This window comes from Bombina bombina, chromosome 1, assembly GCF_027579735.1.
Source record: "Bombina bombina isolate aBomBom1 chromosome 1, aBomBom1.pri, whole genome shotgun sequence".
Classification (NCBI taxonomy): domain Eukaryota; kingdom Metazoa; phylum Chordata; class Amphibia; order Anura; family Bombinatoridae; genus Bombina; species Bombina bombina.
Genome location: NC_069499.1, coordinates 340,953,510 through 340,971,410, shown reverse-complemented (window position 1 = coordinate 340,971,410; position 17,901 = coordinate 340,953,510). Strand labels below are relative to the sequence as shown.

At 41.3% G+C, this 17,901-nt stretch overlaps 1 protein-coding gene across 1 annotated transcript in view; it reads left to right on the top strand.

Annotated features, from left to right (window-relative positions):
* The window catches only part of USP37 (ubiquitin specific peptidase 37), a 343,747-nt gene that overhangs the window by 267,567 nt on the left and 58,279 nt on the right, over window positions 1–17,901 (top strand). The window contains exons 11-13 of the mRNA XM_053712385.1: window positions 1,923–2,087; window positions 2,261–2,326; window positions 2,542–2,689. Of these exons, the coding sequence (XP_053568360.1) occupies window positions 1,923–2,087; window positions 2,261–2,326; window positions 2,542–2,689 (379 nt within the window). The remainder of the gene's footprint in view (window positions 1–1,922; window positions 2,088–2,260; window positions 2,327–2,541; window positions 2,690–17,901) is intronic.

The following is a 17,901-nucleotide window of genomic DNA, read 5'->3' as shown; positions in this document are numbered from 1 at the left end:
GTTAAACTTTATTTTGGGTGTGGATTTTTCAGCAGGAATTGGCTGTCTTTATTTTATCCCTCCCTCTCTAGTGACTCTTGTGTGGAAAGATCCACTTCTTGGGTAGTCATTATCCCATACGTCACTAGCTCATTCACTCTTGCTAATTACATGAAAGAAAACATAATTTATGTAAGAACTTACCTGATAAATTCATTTCTTTCATATTAGCAAGAGTCCATGAGGCCCGCCCTTTTTTTGTGGTGGTTATGATTTTGTATAAAGCACAATTATCCAATTCCTTATTTTATATGCTTTCGCACTTTTTTTCTTATCACCCCACTTCTTGGCTATTCGTTAAACTGAATTGTGGGTGTGGTGAGGGGTGTATTTATAGGCATTTTGAGGTTTGGGAAACTTTGCCCCTCCTGGTAGGAATGTATATCCCATACGTCACTAACTCATGGACTCTTGCTAATATGAAAGAAATGAATTTATCAGGTAAGTTCTTACATAAATTATGTTATATATATATATATATATTACATTGCATTCACTGGCCTTTTGAAAAAACGTGCCTTTAATGTGACGTTTAGGGGACCGTATCCCCTTTCTCAACATTTAAAATTAGGGGGAGGTAAAAAGTGAGTTTAGAATCCTCCACTGCGCACAAAATATAGAGAAGGTAACTCATTGTGTTGTTCATTAACAAATCTAGACAGGCCAGAAGGCTTGTTTTTCCCACAGAAAACCTCTGAATTACATTGTTTCCAATGCAGCAAAGGATTCTGGGTAAGATATGCAAATGAGGTTCACAACAGCAGATTCCCTTTACACTAAAGCATCGCTGTTCACACAGCTTATAAGCTTAGCTAGGGTTAGTGCAGTGATTCATAACTAGTAGTGATTCAAACCGTCTCCCAGCTGATGAGTGACAAAAACCACAAAACAGTCCTATAACTTTTTCAATAAAATGTTTATTTAACACTACAGAATCTTACTGTACATGTTTATCAATGTCCAGTTCACTCTTGGAGCATAAAAATTAACACTTCTAATTAGAGGAAAAATATAAAAATAAAAAAACTTGTTGTGCACTGCACCACTATGTGCTTCTACTGATGATTGATGATCTATCTTCTGAGAATCTACACTTGACTCTACTAAATTATATATTAAATCTAGTAAGTAACTCTATATATCATTCATTCTCTATAATCTATCTACTAGATAGATGATAGAGAGAGAGCAGTACGTAGTAGATATTTTTTATATATATTTTGGTAACATGTTGAATATATTATATTTTACAGATCACTTCACAATACATCCTACAAGCAACCCTTAATGAACATTTAAAAATAAAATATATTGTATTATTGTAATATGTAATCAAACTCAATGTTGAGCGTCACAGAAGTTTAAAAAAAATCAGTAAGAAGTTTTTTTTTTTTTTTTTTTTACAATATTCACTTTATTGCTCACAACTTTGGGCTGTCCCACCGCTTGACCACCGCCACAACACTCCCAGATGATTCCCACACACTCTTCAGTCTCTTCCAAAATTGCCGTTTTGCAGGCATTCTCTGGTCCGCCTCTCATCCTCCCTCTCCGCCTCCGTTTTTCGTGTATGTATATATATATATATATATATATATATATATATATATATATATATATATATATATATATATTATGTGTGTGTGTGTATATATATATATATATATATATATATATTATGTGTGTATGTGTATATATATATATATATATATATATATATATATATTGTGTGTGTATATAGATATATACTGTATGTGTGTGTGTGTATATAGATTTATATTTAATAAAAAATATTTGTAGGATAATTATTTTCTGCTCTCTTCTGACTCCTTTAACCAGCAAAACTAATGGTTTATTTTTTTTTTTATTTTTTTTTTTTTCAGGATTCTTATTCTGCATTTAAAACGATATAGTTTTAATGTAGTTCTGTCTCTCAATAATAAAGTGGTCCAGCAAGTGGTCATCCCTCGATACCTTACACTCTCGTCTCACTGCACAGAAAGCACACGCCCTCCACTGTCCTTGGGTTGGAATGCTCAAACTGCAATGTAGGTCTGGGTTAACATTTCTTGTAAATACAAATGTGCATCAGTCTTGCCTAATTTAACAATAATGCTGGAAATGTCTGCTAGTAAGCTTTCACATCTAGCTCATTATTTTTTTTTCTTCTATTTTTTTTTGGAGTAATTTTTGTTTTTATTCATTGTAATCTGATATGCAGTTCACGACCACTGAAAGTTTCACAAATGGTGAATGCCAGCACAGTGACAACATTAAATTCAGTTAGGTAAGTGGCCCTGCACAGTAATTTTGTAACCTGTTGGATAATCAATTGTTAAGGTGTTGCTCTTTTGTAAACCTAATTTTATGTATATTTGTTAAGTATATTAAATATATGAACTGTAACTCTCTTGTAATTGTTTGTATTAAATGTGAGGCGTTTTTCTTGTTTATATGCATGCAACTACGTTTTGTTTTTTTTTTTTTATGTATAATGGTTAGGAAGCACACATTGAAGTCCACAAGTGTATTAACCACATGCCTTGACTCAGAAAGTGACGATGAACCACTCAAGCGGTGTGTTTCTCACAGCCAGAGAGTTTGTGATGTGCAAGTACGAGAACAGCAGATAGTAGTAGATCATATCAAGGTAAGAATTACATTTTTATTTTATTTTTTTGAGGGGGGGGGGATTGGGTTTTAGAATGTGAACTCTCAATTACAGATGGAGTGGAAATGCATTAAATGAATACCCTCTTATATTTTTTTTTTTTTTTAATGAGAACACGTGGTTACAAGACATTTTCTGTTGTCTTTCTATAGAATAACAAAGCAACCAAGAGTAAACATTTTCTCCAACATTGGTGTGTCCGGTCCACGGCGTCATCCATATAGTCCCTCCTAGGCTCCGCCCACCCCAGTCATTCTCTTTGCCGTTGCACAGGCAACATCTCCACGGAGATGGTTAAGAGTATGTGGTGTTTAGTTGTAGTTTTTTTATTCTACTATCAAGAGTTTATTTTAAAATAGTGCTGGTATGTACTATTTACTCTGAAACAGAAAAAGATGAAGAATTCTGTTTGTGAGAGGAAGATGATTTTAGCAGACAGTAACTAAAATCGTTTGCTGTTTCCACATAGGACTGTTGAGATGAAGTAACTTCAGTTGGGGGAAACAGTTAGCAGACTTTTCTGCTTAAGGTATGACTAGCCATATTTCTAACAAGACTGTGTAATGCTGGAAGGCTGTCATTTCCCCTCATGGGGACCGGTAAGCCATTTTCTTAGTCTCAAACAGAATAAAGGGCTTAATATGGGCTATAAAACTGGTAGACACTTTTATGGGCAAAATCGATTGCTTTATTTGGGCATTTTATGCTGGTTTATGCTGGTAATTCACACTTATAAACTTGGGGAACGTTTTTTTAACGTCAGGCACTGTGTTAGACTCCTTTTCCAGTCCGGAAGGGTCTTCCCAGTTGTAGGCTGAGCCTCATTTTCGCGCCATTACTGCGCAGTTACTTTTGAGAGCAAGACATGCAGATGCATGTGTGAGGATCTGAAAGTAGTTGGAAAAGTTCCTAGAAGGCTTCATTTGGTATCGTATTCCCCCCCTGGGTTTGGTAAAGTCGCAGCAAAAGCTGTAGCTGGGACTGTAGAGGGGTTAAAACTGTAACCAGCTCCGGTATTTTAAGGGTTAAAGCTCTGAAAATTGGTGTGCAATACTTTGAATGCTTTAAGACACTGTGGTGAAAATTTGGTAAATTTTGAACAATTCCTTCATATTTTTTCACATATTCAGTAATAAATTGTGCTCTGTTTGAAATTTAAAGAGACAGTAACGGTTTTGTTTTAAAACGGTTTTTGTGCTTTATTGACAAGTTTAAGCCTGTTTAACATGTCTGTACCTTCAGATAAGCTATGTTCTATATGTATGAAAGTCAATGTGTCTCCCCCTTCAAAATTGTGTGATAATTGTGCCATAACGTCCAAACAAAGTAAGGACAGTACTGCCACAGATAATGAAGTTGCCCAAGATGATTCATCAGATGAAGGGAGTAGACATGGTTCTACATCATCTCCTTCTGTGTCTATACCAGTTTTGCCCATGCATTAGGCCCCTAGTACTTCTAGCGCGCCAATGCTTATTACTATGCAACAATTGACGGCAGTAATGGATAACTCCATAGCAAATATTTTATCCAAAATGCCTGCATATCAGAGAAAGCGCGATTGCTCTGTTTTAAACACTGAAGAGCAAGAGGGCGCTGATAATTGCTCTGTCATACCCTCACACCAATCTGAAGGGGCCATGAGGGAGGTTTTGTCAGATGGGGAAATTTCAGATTCAGGAAAAATTTCTCAACAGGCTGAACCTGATGTTGTGACATTTAAATTTAAATTAGAGCATCTCCGCGCACTGCTTAAGGAGGTGTTATCTACTCTGGATGATTGTGACAACCTGGTCATTCCAGAAAAATTATGCAAGATGGACAAGTTCCTAGAGGTTCCGGTGCACCCAGACGCTTTTCCCATACCCAAGCGGGTGGTGGACATAGTGAATAAGGAGTGGGAGATGCCCGGCATACCTTTTGTCCCCACTCCTATATTTAAGAAATTATTTCCTATGGTCGACCCCAGAAAGGACTTATGGCAGACAGTCCCTAAGGTCGAGGGGGCAGTTTCTACTCTAAACAAGCGCACTACTATTCCTATCGAGGATAATTGTGCTTTCAAAGATCCTATGGATAAAAAATTGGAGGGTTTGCTTAAAAAGATTTTTGTACAGCAAGGTTACCTTCTGCAACCCATTTCATGCATTGTTCCTGTCACTACAGCAGCGTGGTTCTGGTTCGAGGAACTAGAAAAGTCGCTCAGTAGAGAGACTCCATATGAGGAGGTTATGGACAGAGTTCATGCACTTAAGTTGGCTAATTCTTTTATTTTAGATGCCGCTTTGCAATTAGCTAGATTAGCGGCGAAAAATTCAGGGTTTGCAATTGTGGCGCGCAGAGCGCTTTGGCTAAAGTCTTGGTCAGCGGATGTATCATCCAAGACAAAATTGCTTAATATCCCCTTCAAGGGTAAAACTCTCTTTGGGCCAGAATTGAAAGAGATTATCTCAGACATCACTGGGGGAAAGGGCCACGCCCTCCCACAAGATAGGCCTTTCAAAGCCAAGAATAAGTCTAATTTTCGTTCCTTTCGTAATTTCAGGAACGGACCGGCCTCTAATTCTGCATCCTCTAAGCAAGAGGGTAATGCTTCACAGACCAAACCAGCCTGGAAACCGATGCAAGGCTGGAACAAGGGTAAGCAGGCCAAGAAACCTGCTGCTGCTAACAAAACAGCATGAAGGAGTAGCCCCCGATCCAGGACCGGATCTAGTGGGGGGCAGACTCTCTCTCTTTGCTCAGGCTTGGGCAAGAGATGTTCAGGATCCCTGGACGCTAGAAATAGTTTCTCAGGGTTATCTTCTGGAATTCAAGGAACTACCCCCAAGGGGAAGGTTTCACATATCTCACTTATCCTCAAACCAAATAAAGAGACAGGCATTCTTACATTGTGTAGAAGACCTGTTAAAGATGGGAGTTATACACCCAGTTCCAATGGCGGAACAAGGAATGGGATTTTACTCAAATCTGTTCGTAGTTCCCAAAAAAGAGGGAACCTTCAGACCAATTCTGGATTTAAAAATCCTAAACAAATTTCTCAGAGTACCATCGTTCAAAATGGAAACCTTTCAAACGATTCTACCTACAATCCAGGAAGGTCCATTTATGACTACCGTGGATCTAAAGGATGCGTACCTACATATTACTATCCACAAAGAACATCATCAGTTCCTAAGGTTCGCCTTTCTGGACAAACATTACCAGTTTGTGGCCCTCCCATTCGGGTTAGCCACTGCTCCAAGGATTTTCACAAAGGTACTCGGGTCCCTTCTAGCAGTTCTAAGACCGAGGGGCATTGCAGTAGTACCATACTTGGACGACATTCTAATACAAGCGTCGTCCCTTTCAAAGGCAAAGGCTCATACAGACATCGTTCTGGCCTTTCTCAGATCTCACGGATGGAAGGTGAACATAGAAAAAAGTTATCTGTCTCCATCGACAAGAGTTCCTTCTTGGGAACAATAATAGATTCTTTAGAAATGAGGATTTTTCTGACAGACGTCAGAAAGTCAAAACTTCTAAGCGCTTGTCAAGTTCTTCATTCAGTTCCACGTCCTTCCATAGCTCAGTGCATGGAAGTTGTAGGGTTGATGGTTGCAGCAATGGACATAGTTCCTTTTGCGCAAATTCATCTAAGACCATTACAACTGTGCATGCTCAAACAGTGGAATGGGGACTATACAGACTTGTCTCCAGTGATTCAAGTAGATCAGAAGACCAGAGATTCACTCCGTTGGTGGCTAACCCTGGACCACCTATCCCAGGGAATGAGCTTCCGCAGACCAGAGTGGGTCATCGTCACGACCGACGCCAGTCTAGTGGGCTGGGGCGCGGTCTGGGACTCCCTGAAAGCTCAGGGACTATGGTCTCGGGAAAAGTCTCTTCTCCCGATAAACATTCTGGAACTAAGAGCGATATTCAATGCTCTCAGGGCTTGGCCTCAGCTAGCAAAGGCCAGATTCATAAGATTCCAATCAGACAACATGACGACTGTTGCTTATATCAATCATCAGGGGGGAACAAGGAGTTCCCTGGCAATGAAAGAAGTGTCCAAAATAATACAATGGGCGGAGGATCACTCCTGTCACCTATCTGCGATCCACATCCCAGGAGTGGAAAACTGGGAGGCGGATTATCTGAGTCGTCAGACTTTCCATCCGGGGCAGTGGGAACTGCACCCGGAGATATTTGCCCAGTTAACCCAATTATGGGGCATTCCAGACATGGATCTGATGGCGTCTCGTCAGAACTTCAAGGTTCCTTGCTACGGGTCCAGATCCAGGGATCCCAAGGCGACTCTAGTGGATGCACTAGTAGCGCCTTGGACCTTCAACCTAGCTTATGTGTTTCCACCGTTTCCTCTCATTCCCAGGCTGGTAGCCAGGATCAAGCAGGAGAGGGCCTCTGTGATCTTGATAGCTCCTGTGTGGCCACGCAGGACTTGGTATGCAGACCTGGTGAATATGTCATCGGCTCCACCATGGAAGCTACCTTTGAGACAGGACCTTCTTGTACAGGGTCCATTCGAACATCCAAATCTGGTTTCCCTCCAGCTGACGGCTTGGAGATTGAACGCTTGATTCTATCAAAGCGTGGATTTTCAGATTCTGTGATGGATACTCTGGTTCAAGCCAGAAAACCGGTAACTAGAAAAATTTACCATAAAATATGGAAAAGATATATCTGCTGGTGTGAATCCAAGGAATTCCCATGGAATAAGATAAAGATTCCTAAGATCCTTTCCTTTCTACAAGAAGGTTTGGATAAAGGATTATCTGCGAGTTCTCTAAAGGGAAAGATTTCTGCCTTATCTGTCTTACTACACAAACGACTGGCAGCTGTGCCAGATGTTCAAGCATTTGTTCAGGCTCTGGTTAGGATAAAGCCTGTTTACAGACCTTTGATTCCTCCCTGGAGTTTAAATCTAGTTCTTTCAGTTCTTCAAGGGGTTCCGTTTGAACCTTTACATTCCATAGATATTAAGTTATTATCTTGGAAGGTTTTGTTTTTGGTAGCTATTTCTTCTGCTAGAAGAGTTTCTGAGTTATCTGCTCTGCAGTGTACTCCGCCCTATCTGGTGTTCCATTCAGATAAGGTTGTTTTGCGTACTAAGCCTGGTTTTCTTCCAAAGGTTGTTTCCAACAAAAATATTAACCAGGAGATAGTTGTACCTTCTTTGTGTTCGAATCCAGTTTCAAAGAAGGAACGTTTGCTACACAATTTAGATGTAGTCCGTGCTCTAAAATTCTACTTAGAAGCTACAAAAGAGTTCAGACAAACATCTTCTCTGTTTGTCGTCTATTCTGGTAAAAGGAGAGGTCAAAAAGCAACTTCTACCTCTCTTTCCTTTTGGCTTAAAAGCATCATCAGATTGGCTTATGAGACTGCCGGACGGCAGCCTCCTGAAAGAATCACAGCTCACGCCACTAGGGCTGTGGCTTCCACATGGGCCTTCAAGAACGAGGCTTCTGTTGATCAGATATGTAAGGCAGCGACTTGGTCTTCACTGCACACTTTTGCCAAATTTTACAAATTTGATACTTTTGCTTCTTCGGAGGCTATTTTTGGGAGAAAGGTTTTGCAAGCCGTGGTGCCTTCCGTTTAGGTAACCTGATTTGCTCCCTCCCTTCATCCGTGTCCTAAAGCTTTGGTATTGGTTCCCACAAGTAAGGATGACGCCGTGGACCGGACACACCAATGTTGGAGAAAACAGAATGTATGCTTACCTGATAAATTACTTTCTCCAACGGTGTGTCCGGTCCACGGCCCGCCCTGGTTTTTTTAATCAGGTTTGATGAATTATTTTCTCTAACTACAGTCACCACGGCACCCTATGGTTTCTCCTATTTTTTCCTCCTGTCCGTCGGTCGAATGACTGGGGTGGGCGGAGCCTAGGAGGGACTATATGGCCAGCTTTGCTGGGACTCTTTGCCATTTCACTGTTTTGTACAGGCTTTAGTTCATATTAAGCCTGTCATTAAATCAATTTCTCCTCCTTGAAGTCTTAATTTGGTTCTGAAGGCGTTACAGGCTCCTCCATTTGAGCCTATGTATTCTTTGGACATTAAACTACTTGGAAAGTGTTGTTCCTTTTGGCTATCTCTAGTTTCTGAGCTATCTGCTCTTTCTTGTTAGTCTCCTTTTCTGATTTTTCATCGGGATAAGGCAGTTTTGCGGACTTCTTTTCAATTTTTACCTAAGGTTGTGAATTCTAACAACATTAGTAGAGAAATTGTTGTCCCTTCCTTATGTCCTAATCCTAAGAATTCTTTGGAAATATCCTTACATTCTTTGGATGTGGTAAGAGCTTTGAAATATTATGTGGAAGCTACTAAAGATTTCAGGAAGACTTCTAGTCTTCTTGTTTTATTTTCTGGTCCTAGGAAAGGTCAGAAGGCTTCTGCTAGTTCCTTGGTTTCTTGGTTGAAACTTTTGATTCATCAAGCTTATTTGGAGTCGGGTCAGGCCCCTCCTCAGAGAATTACAGCTCATTCTACTAGATCAGTTTCCACTTCGTGGGCTTTTAAGAATGAAGCTTCAGTTGATCAGATTTGCAAATCGGCGACTTGGTCCTCTTTGCATACATTTACTAAATTCTACCGTTTTTATGTATTTGCTTCTTCGGAAGCAGTTTTTGGTAGAAAAGTTCTTCAGGCAGCTGTTTCAGTTTGATTCGTCTGCTTTTGATTTAAGTTTTTTTCTTTCAAAGATGAAATAAACTTATTTTTGTTTTGGGTTGTGGATTAATTTTCTCCAACATAGGTGTGTCCGGTCCACGGCGTCATCCTTACTTGTGGGATATTCTCTTCCCCAACAGGAAATGGCAAAGAGCCCAGCAAAGCTGGTCACATGATCCCTCCTAGGCTCCGCCTACCCCAGTCATTCTCTTTGCCGTTGTACAGGCAACATCTCCACGGAGATGGCTTAGAGTTTTTTAGTGTTTAACTGTAGTTTTTATTATTCAATCAAGAGTTTGTTATTTTAAAATAGTGCTGGTATGTACTATTTACTCAGAAACAGAAAAGAGATGAAGATTTCTGTTTGTATGAGGAAAATGATTTTAGCACCGTAACTAAAATCCATGGCTGTTCCACACAGGACTGTTGAGAGCAATTAACTTCAGTTGGGGGAACAGTGTGCAGTCTCTTACTGCTTGAGGTATGACACATTCTAACAAGACGATGTAATGCTGGAAGCTGTCATTTTCCCTATGGGATCCGGTAAGCCATGTTTATTAAGATAGTAAATAAGGGCTTCACAAGGGCTTATTAAGACTGTAGACTTTTTCTGGGCTAAATCGATTCATTATTAACACATATTTAGCCTTGAGGAATCATTTATTCTGGGTATTTTGATATGATTATATCGGCAGGCACTGTTTTTGACACCTTATTCTTTAGGGGCTTTCCCTAATCATAGTCAGAGCCTCATTTTCGCGCCGGTATGGCGCACTTGTTTTTGAGGACAGCATGGCATGCAGCTGCATGTGTGTGGAGCTCTGTTACATAGAAAAGTCTTTCTGAAGGCATCATTTGGTATCGTATTCCCCTTTGGGCTTGGTTGGGTCTCAGCAAAGCAGATTCCAGGGACTGTAAAGGGGTTAAATATAAAAACGGCTCCGGTTCCGTTATTTTAAGGGTTAAAGATTCCAAATTTGGTGTGCAATACTTTTAAGGCTTTAAGACACTGTGGTTAAATTTTGGTGAATTTTGAACAATTCCTTCATACTTTTTCGCAATTGCAGTAATAAAGTGTGTTTAGTTTAAAATTTAAAGTGACAGTAACGGTTTTATTTTAAAACGTTTTTTGTGCTTTGTTATCAAGTTTATGCCTGTTTAACATGTCTGAACTACCAGATAGATTGTGTTCTGACTGTGGGGAAACCAAGGTTCCTTCTCATTTAACTATATGTATTTTATGTCATAAAAAAAATTTAGTAAAAATGATGCCCAAGATGATTCCTCAAGTGAGGGGAGTAAGCATGGTACTGCATCATCCCCTCCTTCGTCTACACCAGTCTTGCCCATACAGGAGGCCCCTAGTACATCTAGTGCGCCAATACTCCTTACTATGCAACATTTAACGGCTGTAATGGATAATTCTATCAAAAACATTTTAGCCAATATGCCCACTTATCAGCGAAAGCGCGACTGCTCTGTTTTAGAAAATTCTGTAGAGCATGAGAACGCTGATGATATGGTTCCTGAAGGGCCCCTACACCAGTCTGAGGGGGCCAGGGAGGTTTTGTCTGAGGGAGAAATTTCAGATTCAGGAAACATTTCTCAACAAGCTGAACCTGATGTGATTACTTTTAAATTTAAGTTGGAACATCTCCGCGCTCTGCTTAAGGAGGTGTTATCCAATTTGGATGATTGTGATTATCTGGTCATTCCAGAACCACTATGTAAAATGGAAAAGTTCTTAGAGGCCCCGGGGCCCCCCGAAGCTTTTCCTATATCCAAGCGGGTGGCGTACATTGTTAGTAAAGAATGGGACAGGCCCGGTATACCTTTAGTACCTCCCCCCATATTTATAAAATTGTTTTCCTATAGTCGACCCCAGAAAGGACTGATGGCAGACAGTCCCCAAGGTCGAGGGGGCGGTTTCTACTCTACACAAGCGCGCCACTATACCCATAGAAGATAGTTGTGCTTTCCAAGATCCTATGGATAAAAAATTAGAAGGTCTGCTAAAGATGTTTGTTCAGCAAGGTTCCCTTCTACAACCAATTGCATGCATTGTCCCTGTCACTGCAGCCGCGTGTTTCTAGTTTGATGAGCTAGGAAAGGCGATTATTAGTAATTCTTCTTCTTATGAAGAGATTATGGACAGAATTCGTGCTCTTAAATTGGCTAATTCTTTCACCCTAGACGCCACCTTGCAATTGGCTAGGTTAGCGGCGAAAAAATTCTGGGTTTGCTATTGTGGCGCAGAGCGCTTTGGTTAAAATCTTGGGCAGCGGATGCGTCTTCCAAGAACAAATTGCTTGACATTCCTTTCAAGGGGAAAAACACTCTTTGGCCCTGACTTGAAAGAGATTATCTCTGATATCACTGGGGGCAAGGGCCACGCCCTTCCTCAGGATAGGTCTTTTCAAGACCAAAAATAAACCTAAGTTTCGTCCCTTTCGCAGAAACGGATCAGCCCCAAGGGCTACGTCCTCTAAGCAGGAAGGTAATACTTCTCAAGCCAATCCAGCCTGGAGACTTATGCAAGGCTGGAACAAAGGAAAGCAGGCCAGGAAACCTGCCACTGCTACCAAGACAGCATGAAATGCGGGCCCCCGATCCGGGACCGGATCTGGTGGGGGGCAGACTCTCTCTCTTCGCTCAGGCTGGGGCAAGAGATGTTCTGGATCCTTGGGCGCTAGAAATAGTCTCCCAAGGTTATTCTCTGGAGTTCAAGGGGCTTCCTCCAAGGGGGAGGTTCCACAGGTCTCAGTTGTCTTCAGACCACATAAGAAGACAGGCATTCTTACATTGGGTAGAAGACCTGCTAAAAATGGGAGTGATTCATCCTGTTCCATTAGGAGAACAAGGGATGGGGTTCTACTCCAATCTGTTCATAGTTCCCAAAAAAGAGGGAACGTTCTGACCAATCTTAGATCTCAAGATCTTGAACAAGTTTCTCTAGGTTCCATCGTTCAAGATGGAAACCATTCGAACACTTCTTCCTTCCATCCAGGAAGGTCAATTCATGACCAAGGTGGATTTCAAGGATGCGTATCTACATATTCCTATCCACAAGGAACATCATCGGTTCCTAAGGTTTGCATTCCTGGACAAGCATTTCCAGTTCGTGGCGTTTTCTTTCGGATTAGCCACTGCTCCTAGGATTTTCTCATAGGTACTAGGGTCCCTTCTGGCGGTGCTAAGACCAAGGGGCATTGCTGTAGTACCTTACTTGGACGACATTCTGATTCGAGCGTCGTCCCTTCCTCAAGTAAAGGCTCACACGGACATTGTCCTGGCCTTTCTCAGATCTCACGGATGGAAAGTGAACGTGGAAAAGAGTTCTCTATCTCCGTCAACGAGGGTTCCCTTCTTGGGAACTATAATAGACTCCTTAGAAATGAGGATTTTTCTGACAGAAGCCAGAAAAACAAAACTTCTAGACTCTTGTCGGATACTTCATTCCGTTCCTCTTCCTTCCATAGCGCAGTGCATGGAAGTGATAGGTTTGATGGTAGCGGCAATGGACATAGTTCCTTTTGTGCGCATTCATCTAAGACCATTACAACTGTTCATGCTCAGTCAGTGGAATGGGGACTATTCAGACTTGTCTCCGAAGATACAAGTAAATCAGAGGACCAGAGACTCATTCCGTTGGTGGCTGTCCCTGGACAACCTGTCACAAGGGATGACCTTCCGCAGACCAGAGTGGGTCATTGTCACGACCGACGCCAGTCTGATGGGCTGGGGCGCGGTCTGGGGATCCCTGAAAGCTCAGGGTCTTTGGTCTCGGGTAGAATCTCTTCTACCGATAAATATTCTGGACCTGAGAGCGATATTCAATGCTCTCAAAGCTTGGCCTCAGCTAGCGAGGGCCAACTTCATACATCAACCATCAGGGGGGAACAAGGAGTTCCCTAGCGATGGAAGAAGTGACCAAAATCATTCTATGGGCGGAGTCTCACTCCTGCCACCTGTCTGCTATCCACATCCCAGGAGTGGAAAATTGGGAAGTGGATTTTCTGAGTCGTCAGACATTGCATCCGGGGGAGTGGGAACTCCATCCGGAAATCTTTGCCCAAGTCACTCAACCGTGGGGCATTCCAGACATGGATCTGATGGCCTCTCGTCAGAACTTCAGAGTTCCTTACTACGGGTACAGATCCAGGGATCCCAAGGCGGCTCTAGTGGATGCACTAGTAGCACCTTGGACCTTCAAACTAGCTTATGTGTTCCCGCCGTTTCCTCTCATCCCCAGGCTGGTAGCCAGGATCAATCAGGAGAGGGCGTCGGTGATTTTGATAGCTCCTGCGTGGCCACGCAGGACTTGGTATGCAGATCTGGTGAATATGTCATCGGCTCCACCATGGAAGCTACCTTTGAGACGAGACCTTCTTGTTCTAGGTCCGTTCGACCCACTCCAGCTGACTGCTTGGAGATTGAACGCTTGATCTTATCAAAGCGAGGGTTCTCAGATTCTGTTATTAATACTCTTGTTCAGGCCTGAAAGCCTGTAACCAGAAAAATTACCACATAATTTGGTATATCTGTTGGTGTGAATCTGCAGGATTCCCTTGGGACAAGGTTAAGATTCCTAAGAGTCTATCCTTCCTTCGAGAAGGATTGGAAAAAGGATTATCTGCAAGTTCCTTGATGGGACAGATTTCTGCCTTGTCTGTGTTACTTCACAAAAAGCTGGCAGCTGTGCCAGATGTTCTAGCCTTTGTTCAGGCTCTGGTTAGAATCAAGCCTGTTTACAAAATTTTGACTCCACCTTGGAGTCTCAACCTAGTTCTTTCAGTTCTTCAGGGGGTTCCGTTTGAACCCTTACATTCCGTTGATATTAAGTTATTATCTTGGAAAGTTTTGTTTTTGGTTGCAATTTCTTCTGCTAGAAGAGTTTCAGAATTATCTGCTCTGCAGTGTTCTTCTCCTTATCTGGTGTTCCATGCAGATAAGGTGGTTTTGCGTACTAAACCTGGTTTTCTTCCAGTTTCAAAGAAGGAACGTTTGTTGCACAACTTGGATGTAGTTCGTGCTCTCAAATTTTACTTAGCAGCTACTAAGGATTTCAGACAAACTTTGTCTTTGTTTGTTGTTTATTCTGGTAAACGGAGAGGTCAAAAAGCAACTTCTACCTCTCTCTCCTTCTGGATTAAAAGCATTATCCGATTGGCTTATGAGACTGCCGGACGGCAGCCTCCTGAAAGAATCACAGCTCACTCCACTAGGGCTGTGGCTTCCACATGGGCCTTCAAGAACGAGGCTTCTGTTGATCAGATATGTAAGGCAGCGACTTGGTCTTCACTGCACACTTTTTCTAAATTTTACAAATTTGATACTTTTGCTTCTTCTGAGGCTGTTTTTGGGAGAAAGGTTTTGCAAGCCGTGGTGCCTTCCATTTAGGTGACCTGATTTGCTCCCTCCCTTCATCCGTGTCCTAAAGCTTTGGTATTGGTTCCCACAAGTAAGGATGACGCCGTGGACCGGACACACCTATGTTGGAGAAAACAGAATTTATGTTTACCTGATAAATTACTTTCTCCAACGGTGTGTCCGGTCCACGGCCCGCCCTGGTTTTTTTAATCAGGTCTGATAATTTATTTTCTTTAACTACAGTCACCACGGTAACATATGGTTTCTCCTATGCAAATATTCCTCCTTAACGTCGGTCGAATGACTGGGGTAGGCGGAGCCTAGGAGGGATCATGTGACCAGCTTTGCTGGGCTCTTTGCCATTTCCTGTTGGGGAAGAGAATATCCCACAAGTAAGGATGACGCCGTGGACCGGACACACCGTTGGAGAAAGTAATTTATCAGGTAAACATAAATTCTGTTTTTTCAGCGGAATATGGCTGATTTTATTTTTATTCCCTCCCTCTCGACTCTTGAGTGGAAGACTCCACATCTTGGGTATTGATATCCCATATGTCACTAGCTCATGGACTCTTGCCAATTACATGAAAGAAAACATAATATATGTAAGAACTTACCTGATAAATTCATTTCTTTCATATTGGCAAGAGTCCATGAGGCCCACCCTTTTTATGGTGGTTATGATTTTTTGTATAAAGCACAATTATTTCCAAATTTCCTTTGATGCTTTCTACTCCTTTATCACCCCACTGCTTGGCTATTAGTTAAACTGAATTGTGGGTGTGGTGAGGGGTGTATTTATAGGCATTTTGAGGTTTGGGAAACTTTGCCCCTCCTGGTAGGATTGTATATCCCATATGTCACTAGCTCATGGACTCTTGCCAATATGAATGAAATTAATTTATCAGGTAAGTTCTTACATAAATTATGTTTTATGTAAGAACTTTCTGGAATTGAAAGTAGCGCTCCTCATGGTGCAGAAAGTTTTCAAAACATATATTGATCAGAATAAAAATTCCCAAAAGGGTACTCGCAATGAGTAAAGCACTATGGATAAGTGCTAATTGAGCCAGTTGGATCTCAACAGCCTCCAGCTGACTGGCCACCTGGGCTTCACAGGCAATCAGGATCCCTCTCAGTGCAGGGCTGGCTGGCTGGCCTGCACTGATACTAAGGCATATAGTATATCTTGAGATATGCTCTCTTGAAATTCATAGGGATTCATTTTTTTTTTTTTTAAGGAAAAAATGTTTATTTCTGTTTAAAACATACATGTGTCAAAAAAAATACGATAATCATTTGCAAAACAAAGATTAAAGGCTTAGGCCTTGTGTTAAATATAGAGTCCATACATATCTCATATAAGTGAGTCCATAAGGAGTTCAATAGAGTCCAAACTGTAGAACCCCTTTGAAAGATGAACCAGTAAAGTTCCCAACATTGAGGACCTTGCATTTTCACAATTTTTCTTTCTTTTTTGTATCAAAATAACCAAAGTAAACTAGTAACAATAAACATTGAACAGTTATAATTTCTATGTGTGTCCATTAATTCTTGGTCGAAGCATAATGTATCCGTGTGTTTTCATCTAAACAAATACATCTGGTATCAACGCAATATGACATTAAGGAGTATTAACATCTAAGCCTGGAGTGTGAAAGTCCGTGACAACTTATAGAACACAACGTCGTCTTAGGAAAGTAGAGGGATTCGTCTTGAGTAGTCTGTATGTAGTTGATTAGTGTATACAAAGAAGTCGTGGTAGGGCCCTAAGTGGGTCTAGAATCCCACAGAAACAATATCTCTGCATGAGTGTCTAATTTGTTTATTAAAAGATAGTGATATCTTTCCAGCTTGAGATTGAGTTGTATCTCTTGTATCCACTGAGCTAGGGTGGGAATTGATTCTTTTTTCCACAGTCTTGGAATTCGTTGATTTGCACTGTTAATCATTATTTGTAGTAGTTTATAGTGTAGTTGTGAGTTAAGTTTGGGGTATTTGTGGAACAGGTAGATAGTCGGGTCGTGAGGCATCGAAGTGCCAATGGTGTTTTGTATATGTGGTATAATAGATGTCCAAAATGCTTGAATTTTAGGACAGGCCCACCAAATATGGAATAGCGTGCCCTCTTCCCTACACTGTCTCCAGCAGCGGTTAGAAGAACCAGGAAAGAGTTGCTTGAGTCTCTGTGGTGTGAGATACCACCTAGTTAATAATTTCATGTTGGTTTCTATACGTTTAGCCGAATGTGACGACCGTTTCACCGCTGTGAAAATTGAATGCCATTCTGTAATTGGGATTAAAATAGTAAGTCTCTATTCCAAGCTTTAGTAAATGTTGGTAAATCGGTTTCAATTGGTGTAGTCAATAGTTTATATGTACGAGAAATTGTGTGAAATTTAGAAGAGGAAGAACTGCACAGTATCTTAAATTGTTGTTCGTTACCTATTTAGGTGGGATTTATGTGAGGACTGAAAGTAGTGGCTAAGTTGGAGGTACCGAAACCACATACTGAAAAATCCATTGCCCAAGGATTCCAATGAATGTCTAGGTAGTAAATTACCACCTTCTGGTAACAGAAGATGAATGTTCTTGGTACCTGTGGGGGTGAAAGTGAGTCCCGGTGGAAAGTTATCATTCTGTAGTATAGGTGTCAGTGGGGAGGTTATTGAGGACAAATTAGAGTGTGTTTTAACTATCTCTATCCATGTATTAAAAGTCTCATGTATGATTGGGTTATTAAGGTATTTGGTCTTGGATCGATATATATCAGTCCAACGCATAGAGCCCAATTGGGTACAATCGGAGAGTTCATGCTCAAGTTTAACCCATTGTTTATGATGATGCTCTTCAAACGAGCACCAATCTATAATTCTTGAAAGAAATATGGCGTTTCTGTATTCCCTTATGTTTGGGACCCCTAAGCCTCCCTGGGTGGTGTTTCTGTATAGGGTTGATTTGGCAATTCTTGGTGGTTTGGCTTTCCAAATATAAGCGTTAATGATTGGAGTTTTGGGATCATGGATTTTGGGAGGGGGATGGGTACAGTCTGTAAAATATATAAAATCTTAGGGAGTAATGTCATTTTAGCTGCTCCTATTCTACCCAACCAGGATATAGATTTAGGGGACCAAGTCTCAG